Source organism: Gopherus flavomarginatus, chromosome 4 (genome assembly GCF_025201925.1).
Source record: "Gopherus flavomarginatus isolate rGopFla2 chromosome 4, rGopFla2.mat.asm, whole genome shotgun sequence".
Classification (NCBI taxonomy): domain Eukaryota; kingdom Metazoa; phylum Chordata; order Testudines; family Testudinidae; genus Gopherus; species Gopherus flavomarginatus.
In genome coordinates this window covers 12,528,775-12,550,331 of record NC_066620.1, presented here as the reverse complement: position 1 = coordinate 12,550,331, position 21,557 = coordinate 12,528,775, and the positions used below count along the sequence as shown (strand labels likewise).

The window sequence follows — 21,557 nt, the reverse complement described above, 5'->3', positions numbered from 1 at the left end:
TCCATTCTTTGGCTTTAAGCATTCAATAACTTTCCTGCCAGGGAACGTATTTCCCCCCCTCTATATTCTGTGGTTTACGTTGTTATTTGTTAATATATATATATACATATAGTGGCATACTATTTACCTCAGTCTGCAGCTTCAGGCCTTTGTACAGCTTCTCAGACTACCCTCCACTAGGAATTCATGAATATATAACTGGAAGGCTTCTAGTAGCAGAAAGCATGTATTCAACATGCAGTCAAAATACACACATTTACTACCTAGGCCTGTCGAATATTGGAATGGTGCTAGGTCCAAAGCTGTAAAAATTTGGAATATTGCAACTTGTCTATGAAGTAATGGAGCGTCAGCTTTGTTACATTTTGTTGTTTCCTAATAATGTCTGTGACTAACTTAAGTACATCTTTATCTTTAGGCATGGATGCCTAATAGAGAGATATATACCTTGATAAATTTGTGCGTGGATCGGTATAGTGTGCCAGGAATTTATTTAATAAGAGAACTAGTTATAATCATGCATTATGTTTTTGTAAACACATGTTTTAGGCAGATCAATAGTTCACTACATTATTTTGGTTAAACGTGACTGCTTATTAATGCAGATTTTTCTTTGAGACACTAAATTAAATTGCTAATTTTTTTCTTCCTAACCCTCTGCCTTTAATGCAAGTGACTTGTAATAGGTTATTCCAAAACCAGGAAGAAGATTTTGACTAAAAACATATCAGATTTTTGTGGAGAGAGGGACTTTCTACTCAAGGTGGCTGCTGCTAAGATTAACATTTAATTCTTTGTTTTCTGAACAGAGGGCCAGATTTTAATCCCTAGGTGAGAATCTAATCTGCAGTCATTCCACTGTAATCTGTGGAATCAGTTGAGATTTACACTGATGTAACAAATGAGAATCTGACCATAATTTCCAAAATACTAGCTTCCTGACTGTCACATTGCCAGTGGTTGGCCACAGAATAAAAGAGGTAAAACGCTGCCCAAAACCAAAGAATGGAAAATATCGATATGACAAGAGGATGAAAGAAAGACATCTGCAAGAAAACTATGATTCCACCTCTAGCTCTGTGCAATCAGTGGTATTAACAGAAGGGCTCAGGGGGAACTGGGATCTGTACGTCCAGGTAAGCAAAAAGTATTCAGACTCTCTCTCCACAGAACAACACTATGGGTTGGGATACCACACATAAGAAGGGTATAGGAAAGCACAGCTGGCAGCGACTAAGGGACTGAAGCAAAGCTTAAAGCTGACGTGGTTGGGTTAAGCCATTTTCCATAGTGTGTAAAATATCACATTCTTAATGAAGTGTGTACCTGAATGTTGGGGTTTTGTCCATTGATGTCCGCTTTTGACAGGTCAGGAAAGTTTGGGAGATCCAAGAGGAAGGATCTGGGTCCATCTCTTTGTAATGATGTGTGTCCATTTTCCTGCCTGAATCGCTGTTTGGGGAATGGCCTGTGTGCTGCCTGGTGGTCAGGATACTGTCTTTTGTCTTTGGGGTTTAACGTGAAGCTGGTTTTGGGAGCAGAATGGCCATCTGCACCCAGGGTGTTCTGGGGAGAAAGGAATACATTAAATAACACCATTAATAAAAACAGCAACAATAAAACCCAGCCTTGGCTACTCTGACCCCTATCTCCAACTTTAAATTGATGAAGATCATCAGACAGACAGCTTGTGTGCAAACAGCAGAATACCAGGACAACATTGCTCAGGCAGTCTTTGTACGTTCTGCAAGGTGCACACAAATCCTTACATGTACATCCCAAAGCTAGGCACCCAAGTATGTAAAATATAACACTAGAATTTTCCAAAGAGTTCAGCTTCAGCTCTCAGGGAATCATTCCATTACAATAGTATAAATCTGCAGCCAGACCAGATGAGATAAGATTCAATGTTACTTGGGTACCCTCGCTCCTTCAGGATCTTTTGACAATCTCAGTCTTCCAGCAGGTCCCCCCATCATGGACATGGGCACCAAACTTTAGGCATCCACATGTGAAATGATTGGCCTTCACACCCTGACTTGCAAAAGTGTGGTGCAAGATCAAAAAGTGCTTTTGAAAATCATGCCCCCTAATGACCTAAAACAATAAAAGGGCATCCTTATCGTAAAGTGGTTTGGTTTTGTCCCACAGCGAAATCAAAACAGAAGTACTGAATGCAAAGTTCACATTGGACTTCGCAGGGTTAAAAGATCATCACATGCTGAACTGGACAGCTCTTACTCATCTGCCTTCAAACTCACTTGGACACAAACTTACAGATTTTAAGGCCAGAAGGGACCATCATGATCATCTAGTCTGACCTCCTGCATACTGCAGGCCACAGAACCTCACCCACCCCTCTCCTGTAGCTGAACCTCTAGCTGAAATATTTAGTCCTCAGATCATGATTTAAAGACTTTATAATTCCTTTAAATGACCATCATTTTCCTCCTAAACAAAGAGTGAGCAGAGGACAGGAAGGAGAGAGAGGCAGAAAAGTAATCTCAGTAACATGAAAAACTAAGAGCCCTCAGTAAACTCTTGTTCAGGGTAAAGCTTACCTACTGTTATCACACATTAGAGAGGCATAATAAAGGGCATCTGAGGTAACAAGGTCTTCCCAAACACTGAGTACCGTCAATCACAGTGCTAGTTATTAAAGGCATGCAAACAGGAGATGGCACATACAGAGCCCGTATGTAATTTTAATAGACAGATTAATTGTAAAGTCTAGCCACCTTCAGCTAATGTACGTGTTTCTGACAGGCACACTGGTTTAAGGCTTTAGATTACTGTTAGATAATGAGTAATTTACATCAGTATCTTGGAACACTGTGATTAAACAGTTTCCCAGTTATGCGCGGAGTACGTCTGACAAAAGACACTATTGCTGCTATAAAACAAATTCAGACAGACAGAAACCAATGAAGAAATGTGACATTTTACTGTTTTGGGGCAGGGTATCTGATGACTTCTATTGCAAAATTAAATATCCACTTCATAAAGGGTTTCTCCTGTGATTTCAGAAGCATCTTAATTTTCTACACTAATGCAGCCTACATAGCTGATGGAATTAGTAAGAGATATGCACAGCCCCAGCTCTCTGTATCATTGGTTTAAATTCAAATGCAGTATTGACCTGTAGCTCTTGTAACAAGGGTGACACACAAGATTGCTAGTAAGAGACTCAAGTACATTTCTACCTGACCTGAATTGGGGTTACAAAAGTTAATACCCCTTCACATAACAGGAGTGAGTGGCTACTATTATGCTTACCGCCATTCAATAGTTCAGTGCCAGAGGTAAGATAAACTGGTGGTTTTAATTAAATCCTTAGCAGGCAGGTGTCCCCATTATAAAACCACCAAGACCAGGGTGCAGTTGCTTGGAGGAGGGGAAGGAGGGGGGGAGTTAGACTCTTTTCCTTTGCCCTGGAAGGTGAAGGGCTTTATTTTAGCTAGAAATATCCTGACCCTGACAAAATCAGCTGTCCAGTTAGAGGGGATGTTTTGTGATGTTATATGTAAGGTAAGCTGTTGCTATACCTAAAGTATGGTTACATTTCTTTAGGGCTCCAGGGTTAGTACCCCATGCCAGTGGTTCTCCAACTTCTTTTTTCATGGAACACTTGAAAATTGCTGAGGGTCTTGATAGACCATGTAATGATCTTTCCAAATGTTGTTTGTACCGTTAGCTAACTACTGAAAAGCACTTTGGATAAAAGCACAATATAAAAAACCCCTTAATAATAATAATAATAATAATTATAATTAGTGTTTTTTGTTTTACAAATAAAAACACACAACTCATATTTTAATACCAGTAGTCTGGGAAGGAGGGTGGGTGGGTCTCTCCCCCATCACAGCAGCCCCTGAGCTGGTGCTGGGAAGGAGCAGGGGGGGGTCTCTCTCTCACCACAGCAGCCCCCCGAGCTAGGTCTGGAAAGGAGGGCTATCTCTCCCCAGCAGCCGCAGCCCTGGAGCTGGAGAAAGTTGCCTCTTTCTCTGGTCGCTGCAACCCTGCGCGTCCCAAATTCACCCCACCCCCTCTTCTCATGCCATTCTCCCCTCTTCCTATTTCCCCTACCTCACCCCACTGCCCCCTCCCACCAAGGCCACCACCTCACCTTACATGTGCGTCTTCTCCAGGGTCCAGGCACCTAATTAGTGGAACCACACCTGCGCGGCTCCACTAATTAGGAGGGGGCTGTTCATTTTCTCATGTGTGGCCGCCCAGGCATGCACCTTAGAGGGAACTATCTGCAGACCACCTGAATGGAGCTCGGTCTGCGGATCACAGTTTGAGAACCTCTTCCCTATGCTGATGGTAATCCTAATGGCTAGATTCCTGCATGGATATAAAATTTGTATCTGTGTCCCATCTGTGATCCACAAAAATGGTCTGACTGTTCTTTCATTGCAAAGAAATATGTAGCAAAAGGAGCAAAGCAGATGCAAAGGCAGCAGTGCCTTCGAGTTTCTCTCTAAAAATTTTGACTCAAATTTCTAGCCAATGCATCATTATAACCCCCACTGAAATCAGTGGAGCTATGCTGACTTACATCAACTGATGCTCTGGCCTGCTGTATTCAGTCATAATATAGTAAACTAGTATTTACTTGCCCCCTGTTGCTCAAAGCATTGCAAAACTGCCTGTTAGATGGCAACTACCCAGGTGCCTATAATTGGAACTTAGTTGCATAAGTATCTTTGTGGATTTGGGCCCTACTGACTATATCTTGACCTAGCTATTCCCCCCTCTGGGACCACTTACATTGCCTAGTGCTACTCTTCTTCTACTCTGTGTTCATGATGTGGTTGCCAGGCCTGAGGGCTGCTGAGGTGACCTCTGTCTAGCTAGCTGGCGATTTTGTAGCATTGCCCATTGCAATAGTATCTGAGTCCCACTGCCCAAAGTGCCAAAGCAACCAAAATATGACTCAAGGTAACTTAGCACATGTACATAATTAAACAAAACTCAGTGCTGATAAGTGCAGAGTAATGCACATTGGAAACTACAATCTCAGCTATACATACAAAATGATAGCTTCTACCACTCAGAAAAAAGAGACCTTAGAGTCATTGTGGGTAGTTCTCTGAAAACATCTGCTCAATGTGCAGCAACAGTCAAAAAAGCTGTCACAATATTAGGAATCATTGGGGAAGGAATTGATAAGAAGACAGAAAATATCACGATGCTGCCATATAAGTCTATGGTACACCCACATATTAAATACTTCATGCAGTTCTGGTTGCCCCATCTCAAAAAGCCTTATGGTCAAAGATGCAACCCCATGCTCTCGGTGTCCCTAAACCTTTAACTGACAGAAGCTGCGACAAGCGACAGGGGATGGATCATTTGATAGTTGCCCTGTTCTATTCATCCCCTCTGAAACATCTGGCACTGACTGCTGTTGGAAGGCAGGAAACTGGTTCTAGATGGACCACTGGTTTGACCCAGTATGGCCATTCTTATGTACATAATACACTTCTACCATGATATAACACTGTCCTTGGAAGTCAAAAAACCTTACCGCGTTATAGGTGAAACCACGTTATAGCGAACTTGCTTTGATCCACTGGAGTGCACAACGCCGCCCCCGCCGAGCGCTGCTTTACTGCGGTATATCTGAATTTGTGTTATATCGAGTCGCGCTATATCGGGGTAGAAGTGTATTAGGAAAGCTAGGGTCTCCATTTCCTGAAAGGATCATCCTGCAAGGCCTAATTCAGACCTAGTTTAAGTGAATACAATTTCACTGCTGTTGCACCCAGTCTGAATCTGGTCCATGATTTAGGACAGCAGGATTAGGGTTTTGCTGTTTTGTGTAGATGAACTGTTCGTGTTTACTATTCTGAATTCCCCAGATCTATAGCACAAGGCCAAAGTTATACCTATGCTTCCTTTATGTGTAGACTCATTCATTTGCTGAATGAAATACGGCATTTAGAAAGGTCTCGAGCCAATCCATCCTTAACTCAGTTTCAGGGGTGACTTCTTCCTTGCCAGGTTCCTTGTCTTTCACAATATTGGTGAATGTTGGTTCCAGATCTGAAGTCCTTGCAAACAATGTTTTTTCCTTCAGAGGATTGGGACAAACCCAACCCTCCTATCCCCAAAGTTGGAATCTCTTTGCTACAGTTTTTGAACACAAATTCTACAGGATGGCTGATATCCTCATGCTCCATTTCTAGCTCATCTTTCACATTCTCATCACTTGTTAAAATACAACCAGCACAGCTCATCCTTAAGGTGAGGAACTGACAATCTCTGTAAACCTTTTTACAATAGAAGGGGATTTATCTGTGGCCAGAGCTCCAGGTCAGCAGGGGAAAAAAGAGTCTCCATTGCAAGTTATTTGTTTTAAAGACAGGACACAGTCACTTATTCTGCAGCAGATAAAGCTATGGGGATTGTTATGCAGGGAGGGGAAGAATTATGTGGGGTCTTAAAGGAGGAGGAGCAGCACAAAATTTAACTGTTATTAAGGAGATTTTTTTTTCAAAGTCTTAAACGGGAGGTGAGCATCCAATTGCCTTTTGTATCTCTGAAAATCTCCCTTTTAAAACATTAGCTAGCAACAGCTTTGTGTGCAAAAAACTTATTGACTTCATAGTTGAAAATACAAAGGAACGGTTGAAACAGAGGCCACCTATTTCACTTGTATTTCAGTACCATCGCGTTACAACAGGAAGTACTAATTCTGCTAGCTTTTTTAAATTTTAAGACTGGTGCAAGATCTTGTCCTGACCACCTTGGACAAGGAAGTGTCCACAGAACAGGTGCAGCAAGGCAGCGATGCCAACTTCTCTGCTAACGTGCCTCAACCCTGATTTAGGGTTGCCAACTGTCTAACTGGATAAACACAAAAACTCTTGCCCTGCCCCCTGCCTGAAGGCCCTGCCCCCGCCCTGCTCGCTCCATCCCTCCTCCCTCTATTGCTTGCTCTCCCCCACTTTCACTGGGCTGGGGCAGGGAGGTGCGAGGTGGGAGAGGGTGTGGGCTCTGGGCTGGGGCCAAGGGGTTCGGGAGTGTGGGAGGGGGCTCTGGGCTGACCCTGGGGCAGGGGATTGGAGTGCAGGAGAGGGTGAGGGGTGCAGGCTCTGGGAGGGAGTTTGGGTGTGAGGGAGACTCAGGGCTGGCACTGGGGTGCAGGAGGAGGTGCAGGCTCTTGGAGGGGGCTCAGGGCTGGGGACAGGAGGGGGTGTGGGGTGTAGGCTCCAGCCAGGCAGCGCAGTGGGGCTAAGGCAGGCTCTCTCCCTGCCCTGGCCCCGCGGCACTCTCAGAAGCAGCTGGCACATCCCTGCGGCCCCTGGGAGGAGCAGGGGGCTCCGTGCGCTGCCCGCACCCCCAACCATCGCCCCTGCAGCTCCCACTGGCTGCAGTTCCCGGCCCCTTCCCCAGGGGCTACAGGGTTGCGCCAGCTGCTTTTGGAAGCAGCGCGGAGCCAGGGCAGGCAGGGAGCCTGCCTTAGTCCTGCTGTGCCACTGGAATTTCAGCACCTAAAATCTCCTGGTTTGGCTTCAGTAGCCTCTGGGAGATCGAGCCTGATTCTGGGAGTGTCCCAGCGAAATCGGGAGGGTTGGCAACCCTGGTCTGAGGGGCCATCACCAAGGATGTGGGATCCATCACCCACCGAAGTGAACAGGAACCCTTCCTTTGACTTCAACAAGCACTGGATCAAGCCTTTAGCCATCTCAGTGCGGAGCAAGATTCAATAGCGTTGCACCTGTTTACACTAAGGCTGAATTTTGTCTATGTAATCTAAATCCCAATACTTAGAAATCACGTCATCTTTTACACACAATAAGCAAGTCCTAGCAGACTGAAAGTATCTGCTAAAAGCTAGAATCAAAGCCACAAAAATATTCCAGAAATCCAGAGTGCTAATGTTGTTTGAATGCAATATTTTGGTCTGGTTTTTACAGGTCAGCATGTATAGTCAGTGTAATTGAAAGACAATAGATACCTACATCTAAAATTCTTCTTGTGGCTTTTTAAGATGATCTTGTGGCTTTTTAAGATGATATTTCACAAGTTCATTCCACTCAGTCACTAAGACTATGATTTCAGTGATGTAAACCAGGCTAATAATTGAAGTTTTTGTCTCTCCCAAGCGGAAAAAATGACCTTGCTTGAAAACAATTCACAGTTTCAATGTTTCCTTCAGCCATTTATAGTTTCCAACAAACAATTACTCCCTGCATCTATGCCTTCCTTTTAAAGGCCACTAAATATTCACCCTGGGCTTACAGAAGGGTCTGATATTCCGGCTGTAGTATCTGGCAGATGTTTTCCTTGGTGACTTGAAAGTGTTAATTCCATGTGGGTCACAAGCTACAGGATGACTTAATCACACAATCAAAAGTTAATAACAGGGAAGCAAGAAAGCAGACATGTTATATTTGAAAAACGTGATGTTTCCTGTGCTCACTAGCATCTTGGATACTGAAAACACCACCAAACCACTGCAAGTCTGCTTGCCTGCCCCTCTCCCATTCACTCCCCCCACCTTTTTTTGTTTGGCTTTGGGGGGGGGGGGAGGAGGCAACAATTGCCAATAATAATTAGTGCTTCATATGTTCAAAGCACTGTGCAGATACTAATCACTGCAACAGTCATGTCAGGTAAATATCCTCCCCAGTTTAGACAGAGAAACTGAGGCAGAGACGTGAAATGATGAGGTCAAGGTCACATACCACATCTATTCCCTTGCTCATTATATAAGCAATATATTTTTAAGCCTGGAAGTGCAATGTGAGCATCTCCATTTTGAAAGGATTGGGGGGTAAGGGTCACATGAATGACTGAATTCCAACGGAATAACTTGCATCTGCATACACAATGGTAATAAGCTTTCTTGCTTCAGAAACAAGCTACAGAGGATGCTATGTCCTCCTTCTGCCCCTGGAAGGTTGTGGGGGGAGGGAGGCGCGGTTGCAAGGGGAAGAAACTGAGCAAGCAGACATTAAAAGAACCAGGCTTCTTATACTATACATACACCATCTATATACAAAAATATTATTTAAAAACAGCTTCCCTTCTTCTTTCACTATTTTCTAGAGCCTATCAAAGAAGCATGACTTGAGTTTCAATTTCAAACAACTCAATGGGCATTCCACTAGACTGCCGACAGGAAATGAATATCATACAGGAACTGAACAAGGCAGATGCCTCTGAATCAGACAGGTAGGTGAAAAAAATATTTATCTTCATTTCTTCACCCCCACCCCCTGCAGGTCACTACTGAAGTCTAAGTTACTCTTGCAATAAATTAACTGAGTCTTTAAACTCATTAGCTGCACCGAATGCTTGAAGCCACCTGGATGTTAATGACATTAACATTGATGGTCAAATTCATCCTAGAAGTAAATCCATCACCTACAGTGGAATTCTATTGAGAATTAATCTCAGCCTGCAAGCTTTAAGACCCTACTTTTGAGGAGTTTGATGACCATTTTATCAAGCTTGGTACCAGTGTCCCCTTACTAATGATTTGGGCATCTTAAAACTTCCTCTGAATTCAGCAGTTCAATTGTGGAGAGAGCAGTGGGACATCTGAAAGGAGATGTCTGAGAAATGGCTAGAGTGAACAAGATCTGGACTGGGATGGAGAGGTGCATCTACTTGGAGCTGGATGAGATGCCCCAGTGTGTATACAGGAAAAAATTGCAAATTTGTGAAGCGCTTGCTGATGGTCTGTGGTGAGGTGGCTGGCTATATATTGCTCGCTCTTCCTTGCTTCCTGCTGCTTAGTTACATTACTTTCCTAATACTACTTTTCCAAATAAATGTCTGTAATTGCCACAGGGACATTATGTGACTGCAAATTGAAAGGGAGGTGGCTGATGTGACTGCCTCTCTTTGCTCCCCTCTAGTAATGCAGATTACGCTACAAAAGAACTAAGGAACCCATGGCATAGCGGAAGAAGACTGGAGAACCGGCAGAGGAGAAGCCACTACAATCAGTCAGCAAGGTCAGGAGAGCACAAAACTGTGAAAGCCAAAAAAAGGAGAGAAAGCAAAGAGAGTGAAAGAGAAGCAGAAGTCAGGAAAGGCTGCAGTAGAGAAGCACCTGTTTCACTCTGCTAGGAGCTAAATGAGTGAGGTTGCTCAGTGGCTTTGGTGAGAAGGGCAGAATCAAACCTTACTTAAAATGTTGTCTTGGCTGGAAGAGAGATTCAAGAAGAGTAGAGGAGATTCTGGCATTGGTCAATTTCTTAGCATTTGCCCCCAGATGTTTTGGGCAATTACTGTAAAAAAAATTTAAATGGTGCAGTGGGGACACAGGCTGGACAGTTATGCCAAAATCATGTATAATTTGGGCATTAGCCTGGCCTCATTTTTTGGTAAGATCACCCTCTAACCGTTTCCCATGGGCTATTTTGTTTAGGATTCAACTTTCAAAAGTGATTAGTGACTTTTGGGATCACAACACTTGGATGCCCAACTTGAATCCTCATAAAAGTACCTGATTTTCAGGAAATGTAGAGCATCTATTCTCTGAAAATTGAGGCTCTTTAAGGTGTCTCCATTTGGGCACCAAAAGTTGCTCTTGAAAATGTAGGCCTTAATTTTAAAACCAAAACCAAATTGCTACCTAAATAGGCCTCAATCTTGCAAACTCTTACACATGTAACTGCTCATATGGGTAGTCTGACTGACTTTCCCAATACCACTCATGAGAGTAAAGTTAGAAATGCGTATTAGCAGAATAATGGTCACATATGTTTCATTGTTGCTGTTTAATTCCACTTTGTGTTTGAGTGGGAGGGATTAATGTCCAATACTGAGCATTGTAGTCAGCCCTCAAATTTTGAGGGTGATGGTAGTATGTCTTGTGGGGGAGAGGTGCTGGGGAGGCTGACTGGTGTTTCAGCTATCTTTCTTTTTAAGAAACGCAGAACTGAGTAGTGGGGACCTGGCATATCCCCTTAAGTCCCCCTCCCCACTGATGTATGCAAAAACTCAAGCACTGACTTCAGTTGAAAATTCCTCTCATAATGGACAGTGGGAAGAATTAAAATGTTAATACCCAAAGCAATCACACGGATAACATTAAACTCGACTTTACTCTGACCATCCATAAAGTGACAAGCAAATCTTATTTCAGCAACAGTCATTCCATGCAAAGCCCTATTTTTGACTCACTTTTAATATGCTATTTAAAAAAAAGAAAAAACAATTTTATTCCTGGAGAGGGACAAAGGCATGGGTAACTATGGCAGGGTCTGCATCCAAGAGAAATGGTCACAAGTGGCACAACAAACAAGATGGAGAAAGGCATTTTTGGCCCCTAGAGGTACCCGTGACTTCAGAAGCACTGTGGGATCTAATGGTTTCTCCTTAAGCACTCTAGTTGCTACGTTTAACCAGCCTTAACTGAACTGAGCTTTGGCCAGTTTGCTTTCATCAGTCTGCATCTTGGGAAACCAAAGACCCTGCATCATCTGGGCCTGATAAAGGAGACAGAGCTTTGGTCGGGAACAGTGTCTGTGAACTGCTGCTAAAAGTTTCCTTTTTCTTAAATGGTCATCAGCCTAGACTGAATCAGAGCGGTGGCATATTTGAACTCAGCTGATTTCTGCAGAAGAGAGCTGTCAGGGTAGATGAGTAACTGCACAACACTGCCTTCTGGTATTTCTCCATGCTCGCCACACCTGCCAGTGTCCACAGCTGAGTCAACAAAGCCTGGTGGTCGGAGGTAGTTGTGGCTGACAGATGTATGGTCACCTGACCTTTGCCAAACATAACCAGGGGATCATCCACCAAATCAACAAGAAACCTAGTGACTCGATAGCATCTTATCCTGGCATTCCCGCCATCTCAGCAGCCTTGATTAGATGGGCAGCTAGAGATAGGACAAGTTAATGATCAGGCTTAATTACTGCTCATTTTAGAGATGTGTTAGTATCTCCATCTATAGCCCAGGTCTTCCGAGTACAAAGCATCTCTGCTGCAACCACACGAGGCTCTCCCCAGTGTCAGGGCATCTTCACAGTGATGCAGAGTTAGTGTTGCACCTCCAGTGCTGCCCCAACTATGCTCCCTACACCCTGAGTTCAGGAGGGTGCTCCGGGCTGGGACTGAGGGGTTTGGAGGGCAGGAGGGGGATCAGGGCTGTGGCAGAGGATTGGGGCATGGGAGAAAGTCAAGAGTGCAGGCTCCGGGCGGCACTTACTTCAAGCAGCTCCCGGAAACAGTGGCACGTCCAGCTCCTACGTGGAGGTGGCCAGATAGCTCTGCGCTTTGCTACATCCGCAGACGCTGCCCCTGCAGCTCCCATTGTCTGCGGTTTCTGGCCAATGGGAGCTGCAGAGTCGGCGCTTGGGGCGGGGGTAGCGTGTGGAGACTCCTGGCTGCCCCTAGGTGTAGGAGCTGGAGTGAGGACATGCCGCTGCTTCCGGGAGCTGCATGGAGCCACGGCATGCGCAGAGCGGGGCAAGCCCCTGACCCCGCTCCCTGGCTGGAGCACCGGAGCGGGGCAAATCCAACCCTGTTCCTCATCAGGAGCTCAAGGGCTGGATTAAAAAGGTCTGACAGGCCAGAAGTGGCCCGGGGGCCACAGTTTTCCCACCCCTCCTTTAGGTTATAGAAGAGAATAAGATGAAGAAAGAAAAGAAATATTTAAAGCCCAGAGAGAGGTGGAAATAATGAACAGGTAGTTCTGACAATAGAGAAACTGCAAACTACTTACTCATACCAAGACGCCCTCCTTTCCCACAGACAGTTAAGGTGGAGCGTGTGGTGCAGACCTGTGATATACATGGATTGTCGTCTACAACAATTGTAGTGAATGCAGACTTGTTTCGATGTTTTGGAGGTCATAATCCTCCTCCTCTGCCTCTTCTCTATTGTTACAACATCAAAGACCAACTCCTGGCTGAGATGCAGTCAATATGAAAAGGGCAACCAGCAAATTTACTGCTTGACTTCATTCCCTTTAAATGGAATAGGCACCATGGCCCTTTTTCAAAGCTCAGTCACAGACATATATCTTCTTTATAGGACATCATGTACAATACTGTGAAGCTGTAATGTGGGGGGCGGGAAAATAGAACACCTTTAAAAATCCCATGCGGTGAACATTCTTTTAAAAAACTATCACTGTGGTTACAGGTTTTCAAACACTCTGTGCATTCTAGCCATAGTCCATAAGGCTTCCACTATACATAACTATTTTACTGAACTAACTGAAATATATTTTAGCTAGGCTTAACACTTGAATCTGACTGGTTTCAAGAAAACGACATTAACAAAAAATGATTTAAAATAAATACCCATGCTCTTCAACTAAAGTGAAATGGCAGCATTCATGTCCCATGAATCATTAACTATTTTGTTACTATCTGATCTGCGTAGTGAACATTGACAGAACTAAATCCAGACTAATCTTAAAAATCAGTTACACAATGCCACCAACATCTACATTGCATCTTCATACAATAAGAAATGTAATCCATCTTAGTTACCGGGCTACTCTCAGGAGTCTTTAACATTTGCAGACGCTACAGTCATGTTAAAAATGGGAAGTTATAAAAGGCTTTCATTGCTGTAGTATTGCTGAATTATTTCAGTCTCTTGCGCAGGAAATACAAGGTAAGTGAATCAGATGTAATCGAAGGGATACATTTGATATAGAATTGAAGGATGGAGGTCAGTAAAATCAAGGCCCAATCAATAAAATAATTCTGTAATCACTGTATAGTAACCTGGGGCTATATTTCCGTTTACTGTCTACACTGCAAAGAAAAACCTGCAGTGCCATGTCTCAGAGCCCAGATCAATTGACTAGGCTCAGTTTGCAGAGCTAACAATATCAGTGTATGTATGCTTGGGCTGGAGTCGGGCTCAGAAACCGGCTGAGGGGTGTGAGTCTCGGAGCCAAGGGGGAACACCGCTCCGCAAGCCTGAGCCCCAGAAACCCAAATCACCTGACTCAGGCTCTGAGACTCAGAGTCATGGGTTTTTCTTTGCAGTGAAGACATACCTTTGGTAATGGATATTTGCCTTATACACTCTTCTCTTACAGATGGTTAGTAACCAGGTAGGCAGGGATTAACGTTATGGCTTCCATCTTGATTTAATTCTCTCCTCAGCCCTGAAAACATGAGTGTTAGGGTGCCACCTTTCTAACTGCTGGTAACTGGACCCTGAGGCACTGCCCTCTGCCACGCTTTTTCCCCCAAGGCACCGCCCCCATCATTCGCTCCTTTCCCCCACCCCGTTGCTTGCTGGGTTGTCTCAAGGAGCCTGCCTGCATGTAGGAGGCGGCCCCAGCAGAGCAGGAGCTGGTGTGGGTTAATGACCTGGCGCCTCCCCCCATCCCGCAGTAACCGGAGTTTAGGTTTGAGTGCCATTTAGGGTTGTCAGATCCCCTTTTCGAACAGATTTTCCAGTCGAAAACCCATCACCTGGCAACCCTAAAGGGGACCCAGACACAGAAGCCAAAAACTGGAACGTCTGGGTAAAATCCAGCTGGGTGGCAACCCTAATGAGTGCATGTATGCATGCACCCATACAGTCTCCTACAGGAAATTGTAATTTTCTTAAGGATGGCCTCTTAGTAGACTGGCCCACGGTTTGAAAAATATCTGTTAAATGAAAGTGGTGTATTCAAAAAGTAAAATGGAAATTGAAGAACTTGAATTATCAAATATATTATCTTTAATCAACTTAGAATAGCTCTGTGTAATATATTGACAAATTGAATTGATCTAAGTGAAGTTTAAATTGATGTAACCATGCCTGTATTAGTGGTTTGCGTTGTAACTAGATCAACTTTAAAATTTAATAAAATTGCACTGCTGTAACTCACAGGCAAAGCTAAAGACTCAAATTATGCTCTGTTGCACCTGTATTACTCCAGTGCAACTCCTGTTGATTTCAGGAGTCATTCTGTTTTTGCACTGGGGTAACTTGTAATGTTTTTGACACCACGTACTAGCATTTTGGTTTTGCGTGAGTAGCTGTATCAGAAGGCATCAGCTATGGATTAAGACTGATTTCAGACAAAGACACTAGTGCAGACTGCCAACTTTATTGCAGGTGTGCTCAATTTATAAAAAAGAGCCACACCACAACTGACATGCCTTTGTACTGATATCTAGTTCTTTTTCCACATTGTTAAGCAGAACTTTAGGACTATCTTTAATTGTGCTGTCTGATGGATCCCAATAATATTACACAGGTGACATGAGACTCTGGCCCACTAACAGGATACATTTTCAATTATACATACAGAATTTAACCACTAAGTATGATGAACAGCTAAATCCAATGCATCAGGCTGAAAATTAACCTCTTAATGCACAAAGGAATATTCCTAACCAAATGGTAGAATAGTTCTTCTAAAGAGCAATGTAATACATTTCTACATTTATTTTGGTCAGGCTGTGGCTGTTTTGTGACCTCTTAACAGAGCTTTCTCCTCTTAACAAGGCGAAAAGACAATAGGTTTTTGATTAAGACAGAGTCAGGAATTTTCTATGCACTGTACTTCAGCAGTGCAGTGGATAGTATAGACCAGGGGTAGGCAACCTGCGGCACACGAGCTGATTTTCAGTGGCACTCACACTGCCTGGGTCCTGGCCACTGGTCTGGGAGCTCTGCATTTTAATTTAATTTTAAATGAAGTTTCTTAAACATTTTAAAAACCTTATTTACTTTACATATAACAATAATTTAGTTATATATTATAGACTTATAGAAAGAGACCTTCTAAAAACGTTAATGTATTATTGGCACACAAAACCTTAAATTAGAATGAAGAACTGAAGTCTCGGCACACCCCTTCTGAAAGGTTGCTGATCCCTGGTATAGACAGAGGATTCCTTTCTCTCTTCCCACTTGGCAGTATGACAGAACTCATTTGCCAAAAATGGGTATGTGTAGAGGGAAGAGATTGGTGACAGATTACTATAGTGATATGGGATGTACAAGAACCTGAATAGGACAGATACTAATTCCAAATGTATCTCAATCCAGGAACCTAGTCCAGAATTTTGTTGAGGCCAACACCTCAAAGTTCAATATTCTACCCCAGACTGAAAAAGTGAAGTCCCTTAGAATGTAAACATGACAAATGGTGGTCTGCTACCATGCTCATACTGCTTGGCTACCATAAGACAGCATTATTCTTCAGATAAATTGTTGGCTGGCCCAGCACCAGCATGAGTTAGAGCAGCCATGGGGCTGCTCCAGTTTAACCCAGTAGCATACAGAGTAGAACCTTGGGAATGGAGGTTGTTCGTAACTCTGAAACGTTCGTAACTCTATATAAAATATTACGGTTGTTCTTTCAAAAGTTTACAACTGAACATTGACTCAATACAGCTTTGAAACTTTACTATTCAGAAGAAAAACACTGCTTTCCCTTTATTTTTAGTAGTTTATGTTTAATACAGTACTGTATAGTATTTGCTTTTTTGTTTGTTTTTGTTTCTGCTGCTCCCTGATTATGTACTTCTGGTTCCAAATGAGGTGTGTGGTTGACTAGTCAACTCGTAACTCTGATGTTCGTAACTGAGGTTCTGCTGTAGTCCCTAAAGGACCTTATGCTACCTGAGAATTTGTGAAACAGAGCTCTATCCTTCACTCTGTGTTGTGGTGGAGAGTAGGCAGGAGACATCTGTTTTATGCAAGCTGAGAGCTCCCCCTGCCAGTAGAGTTCTCTGCTTGCTAATTACAGATTTTGCTTCCTTTGCACCACCTCAACAGTGCCCAGAAGCCAGATCAGATGTGAGAATCTGGCTCATTTTTTATGTATTCTTCAGAATCCAGAAACTATTATCTGTTTCAGGCCCACAGTGCTTACTGAAACTTCACAAGCTTTGAATCTGGAACCCTCACAAGTGCATTAACCCAACAAGCTGTCTCTATCATTTCAAACTAGACCTCATCAGAGGAATACACTTGATGGTGTCCGATGCCTACACAGCTGATGTGTGATTGGTAGATAAGGGCAGAAGGTATCATTGCGATTATCTAGTTTGACCTCCTACACAATACAGGCCATGGGCTTCTCTGAATAAGTTTTTGCTTTAAATCCAACAGCTGTGGCTGAACTAGAGCATATCTTTTAAACAAACATTTATCTTTATTTAAAAATTTCCAATGATGGAGAATCCATGGTAATTTGTTTCAGTGGTTAGTTACTATACTATTAACTCACTATTAAACATTTGCACCTTATTTCTAGTCTGAATGTGGTTAGCTTAAACTTCCAACCTTTGTCTGCTAGACTTAACAGCCCTCTATTATCAAATTTCTGTCCCTCTGTAGGTTTTTAAACTGCAATCTGTTCACCCCTTAACCTTCTCTTTGAAAAGATAAATAGATTGAGCTCCTTGAGCCTTTCATTATAAGTCATGTTTTTCAATTCTTCAATCATTCTTGTGGCTCTTCTCTGAACCCTGTCTAATTTTTCAACATTCTCCTTGAATTGTGGACGCCAGAATTGGCCACAATATTCCGCTGGCGGTTATACCAGTGCCAAATACCAAGGTAATATAACCTCCCTGTTCCTACTTGATATTCCTCTGCTTATACATACAAGAAATGCATGCACTGTATTGAATCCCGTTTTAATATTAATATTCAAATATTAATATGAGTTTTCCATTACTGGACATGTTAAAGCGAATTTGTCAATGATCTGACTTTTTTGAGGGGGGGTGAAGAGAGAGAAGGGGAGAGGAGAACTAAACCCGAGTCACTATCCTGAAATGGTATGTATGTTAGTATCCTATATGACTGCATTAGCAAAGTGTCCGCTTCACTCTTCCTTCCACTCTTGTACCTCTCTGTTTCTTCCTTTTCATCTTAGAATTTCTGCTCTTTGAGGCAGGAACTCCATCTTCATCTATCTTACATAGCACATAAGAGTGCCTGGGGCTTTAAAAGGGCCATGCTACACTAACTGAAGACAATGGGAACCTTTCTATTGGCTTCACTGGACATTGGCTTGGGACTTGAGCAGACGTTACTAAGAACAGGGTTTACTCTGTCAGAAACTCTACTGTTAAGAGAGGGAAAGCAATCAACGCCCTGGGGGTGGGGGGGTTGTATCTAGTATTTCTACTGGCACCTGGCATTGCAGTATCTGAGCACTGATATCAAAGACTACACAGGTAAAGGGGGTAAACGGATATTTTCTAAGCAGAATGTTTTCTTCAGTTTCCGCACAGTCCAAAGCCTTTCCTAGGTGCTGTATTAAACCATAACAATAAAACATTCTGGATCAAGGTGGACTCATGATCAGAAAAGATCCAGGTTCCCCAAGGCCCTGATTATCTCTGCAGGAGGGATGTTTTTGCTATGCACATGTGACTGTGCAGAAAGGCTTAGTTGTGAAGAACAGCCAGCTCTTAACAGGAGAAAGTCGAGGAAGAAGACTCTCAGCCAGTGGTTTAGCTGGTGTAAAACTGGCATAGCTCCACTGAAGATAATGGAGCTAGGCAAATGTACATCACTGGAGGATCTGGCCTGGCGTGTACCACCATACACAGAGGCGGCTCCAGGCACCAGCACGCCAAGCCCATGCTTGGGGTGGAAAGCTGTGGGGGGCGCACTGCTGGTCACCGCGAGGGCGGCAGGCAGGTTGCCTTCGGCGGCATGCTTGCGGAGGGTCTGCTGGTCCCCGGCTTCGGCGGACCTCCCGCAGGCGTGCCGCTGAATTCACAGGACCAGGAACCTCCCGCAGGCAAGCTGCCGAGAGCAGCCTGCCTGCCATGGTTGGGCCGGCAAAATACCTAGAGCCGCCCCTGACCATACTATCCAGATATGTTTAAATCAGTCCTGACCTGCAACCTAGAGTGATTAGATGGAGAAAATGCAATAGAGTAGTGAGAGGGATATCATCCTTCTGAATTTCTTCTCTGGTTTTCTTGAAAAGCTACTCAAGGTGGAAAGGGTCTAGATGACTGCATGACTATACCCTCATAGAGGTGAGCAACGACATACCTGCTGCCATCTTGTTTGTTTCCAAGACAAGAGAAGAACATAAAATATGTGACCAACAGCTGCGATTGTTCTCTAAGATGCAGAAAAAAAACAAAGGGCAAAAGGAAGTGAAAGAAAGCAGGGAGCAGTCCTACACCTGCCCCCCCACTCCTCTGATAAAATATCATGCTGCTGCCTAACTGAATGACTGAAGTAGCTACCTATTAGTTTTAACATAGTGATAATTCATCCTTCACTTTGTTTGGATTTTTGGCATTTTCAATTTCAAATGTTTTATAAAAACAACAACAACGCTGGAACTGTTCTGCTCTTAGTGATGGGTAAATGAGTGATCACTGCTCTCACAACTGCCTAAAGAGTAGTGGAAAATTCATGGAAATGTTAGTCATCTAGTTTCTTTGTGATGTTCCCAATGACTTAGACTTCAGGCCTGGCATTTTCTGCATTCAAGACTTATTGTCACAATATTCCCTTGGACACATTTGTATTAAAGGGCAACAATTGTCACTACACTAACATTTCCTTCTACAGCTTGCTTAAGCACTCCGTATTTTCTCTCTTTAAATTATCACTTTCTTATTTGTATTGTGGCAGTGCCTATGTTGGGGACCCATTGTTAGGCACTATATATAGATAACTAAAAGCTCTGAAGAATTTAGGGTAGGATTTTCAAAAGGGCTTAAAATGAGGAAGGGATAGCTCAGTGGTTTGAGCATTAGCCTGCTAAACCCAGGGTTGTGAGTTCAATCCTTGAGGGGGCCATTTAGGGAAGTGGGGATTGGTCCTGCTTTGAGCAGGGGTTGGACTAGATGATCTCCTGAGGTCCCTTCCAACCCTAATGATCTGTGATTCTGTGAAAACTAGCCTAATTTCTGCCCCCATAGAAGCCAATGATGAAACTCTTATTGACTTTAAAGGGAGAATGCTTCAGCCAACTCTGAGCTTTTGAAAAAAGATCACACCCTTATTATTAAAGTGTCTAAAGGGCGACAACAGGTGGATGCAACAAAAAGTCAAGGCAATAGGGAATAGTTTAATTTGACACCATTAAATCTGTTAACGTAAAGCACAGTGGTGGAGCTGATTGCAACCCAACCCGTAACACTAAAATCTGGAACTTCCAAATGTTTGACTATCACTATTTCAATTTTCAGTATGTGATCACAAAGAAACAAATTGTTTTTTTTAAATAATATTTTGGACAGACTTGTGCTATACAAAAGTCCCTTGAAATCTCTCAATATACCTCAGATTATGCATACAACATACTTATCTTTTCTTTTAACCACTCAAAAGAATTTACAAGCATAAAAGGAAACATTTAAATGCTAAAATTATTTTCTATCATTAGTTGTATTCGAATCACTTTTTTCAAACTAAGAAAACAATGAGAAATTGTAATATAAAAAACAACATATTTAACTATCCAGAGAATTTTGAATGTCTTTGGTTTGAATGTCAATTTATTTTTCCTCTTTTCTTTCCCCACAAGAAATTATAAAACATATATTCATACCACAATTTTCATTATGTTCTTGTTACATCAAGATATATTTGCTCAGCAGTCTGCCAAGATACTAACATCATGCTTCTAGATTAATCTGTCAGATGTCATATTCATTATTAAATCTATAGCTGAAAATTGTATACTCATGTTATTTGCATACTTAAATTTCATGATGGTAGAACACAAAACACAGGAAGTTTTCAGACTTTTGAATAATGTTTTCATTCTGGAATTTTTCACACCAAATTTCCAGTTGTTATAATTTATTGATAAATTTATACATTTAGTACAAGTGCTTAAAATTACAACACAAGCTCAAATGTTAAATACTAAAAATACTTAAGTTTATGTTCAAAAGTTAAATACTTAAGTTTATATTTGAAATAGCAATTGGGCTGGTTAACCAGATTTCTCTGTGGTCAAAGAATTCCAAAATGGAGCAAGGTGTTGAAAAGCTTGGAGTTTTGAATACACAAGTGGTAGCTGTAGATTATCTAGTAGCAGGTCATGATATGCATGTTGAAACCACCGTGGAAGTACACTGAAATCAGCTCCCTAATGTAAAATAGAGTGGAGGTCTCTGCAATCATAAAGATCATCAGCAGAACTTCAACCTGGATTCTCACTTTCATGGGCAGTCAGTGTAAAGTAATGTGACAGTACAGAACACAGAAAAAACTAGGAGGTACAGCAATTTTAAAATTTTTTTTTCAAAGGAAGCAATGAGTTTGACAATAACCAGTGCAACAGAAAATTGGTGCATGAACCAAAATGGTGGTAAAGAAGAGCAAAGAAAGTTCAAAAATTCTATTTTAGAAATAATGAGGAAATGATATTGGTGAGACCATGAATTGTGTAATTAAGAAACAAAAAAGACTGCAACTGAAAAGGATGGACAGATCCATGAACGATACAGCTACTGCAGGCTGCATCATTCATTCAGTGAAGTGGAATCCAGGGAAAGGACATAATGCTGTTCATGGTCAATAGAAAGACTTACATTTGGGCCACGTTAGTCATCAGAGAATCCTGGTGCATCCAGCATGTGATATTCTGGGCACCAAATAATTTGAAAATGAATAGCAGG

At 42.6% G+C, this 21,557-nt stretch overlaps 1 protein-coding gene across 2 annotated transcripts in view; it reads right to left on the bottom strand.

Moving 5' to 3' along the window:
- Positions 1-21,557, bottom strand: part of ISM1 (isthmin 1) — a 50,733-nt gene that overhangs the window by 17,411 nt on the left and 11,765 nt on the right. The window contains exon 2 of one of the 2 annotated variants that reach the window (XM_050952168.1): positions 1,327-1,566. The exons of the other annotated variant lie outside the window; for it this stretch is intronic. Within the exon in view, the coding sequence (XP_050808125.1) occupies positions 1,327-1,566 (240 nt within the window). The remainder of the gene's footprint in view (positions 1-1,326; positions 1,567-21,557) is intronic. 2 annotated transcript variants of the gene reach the window in all.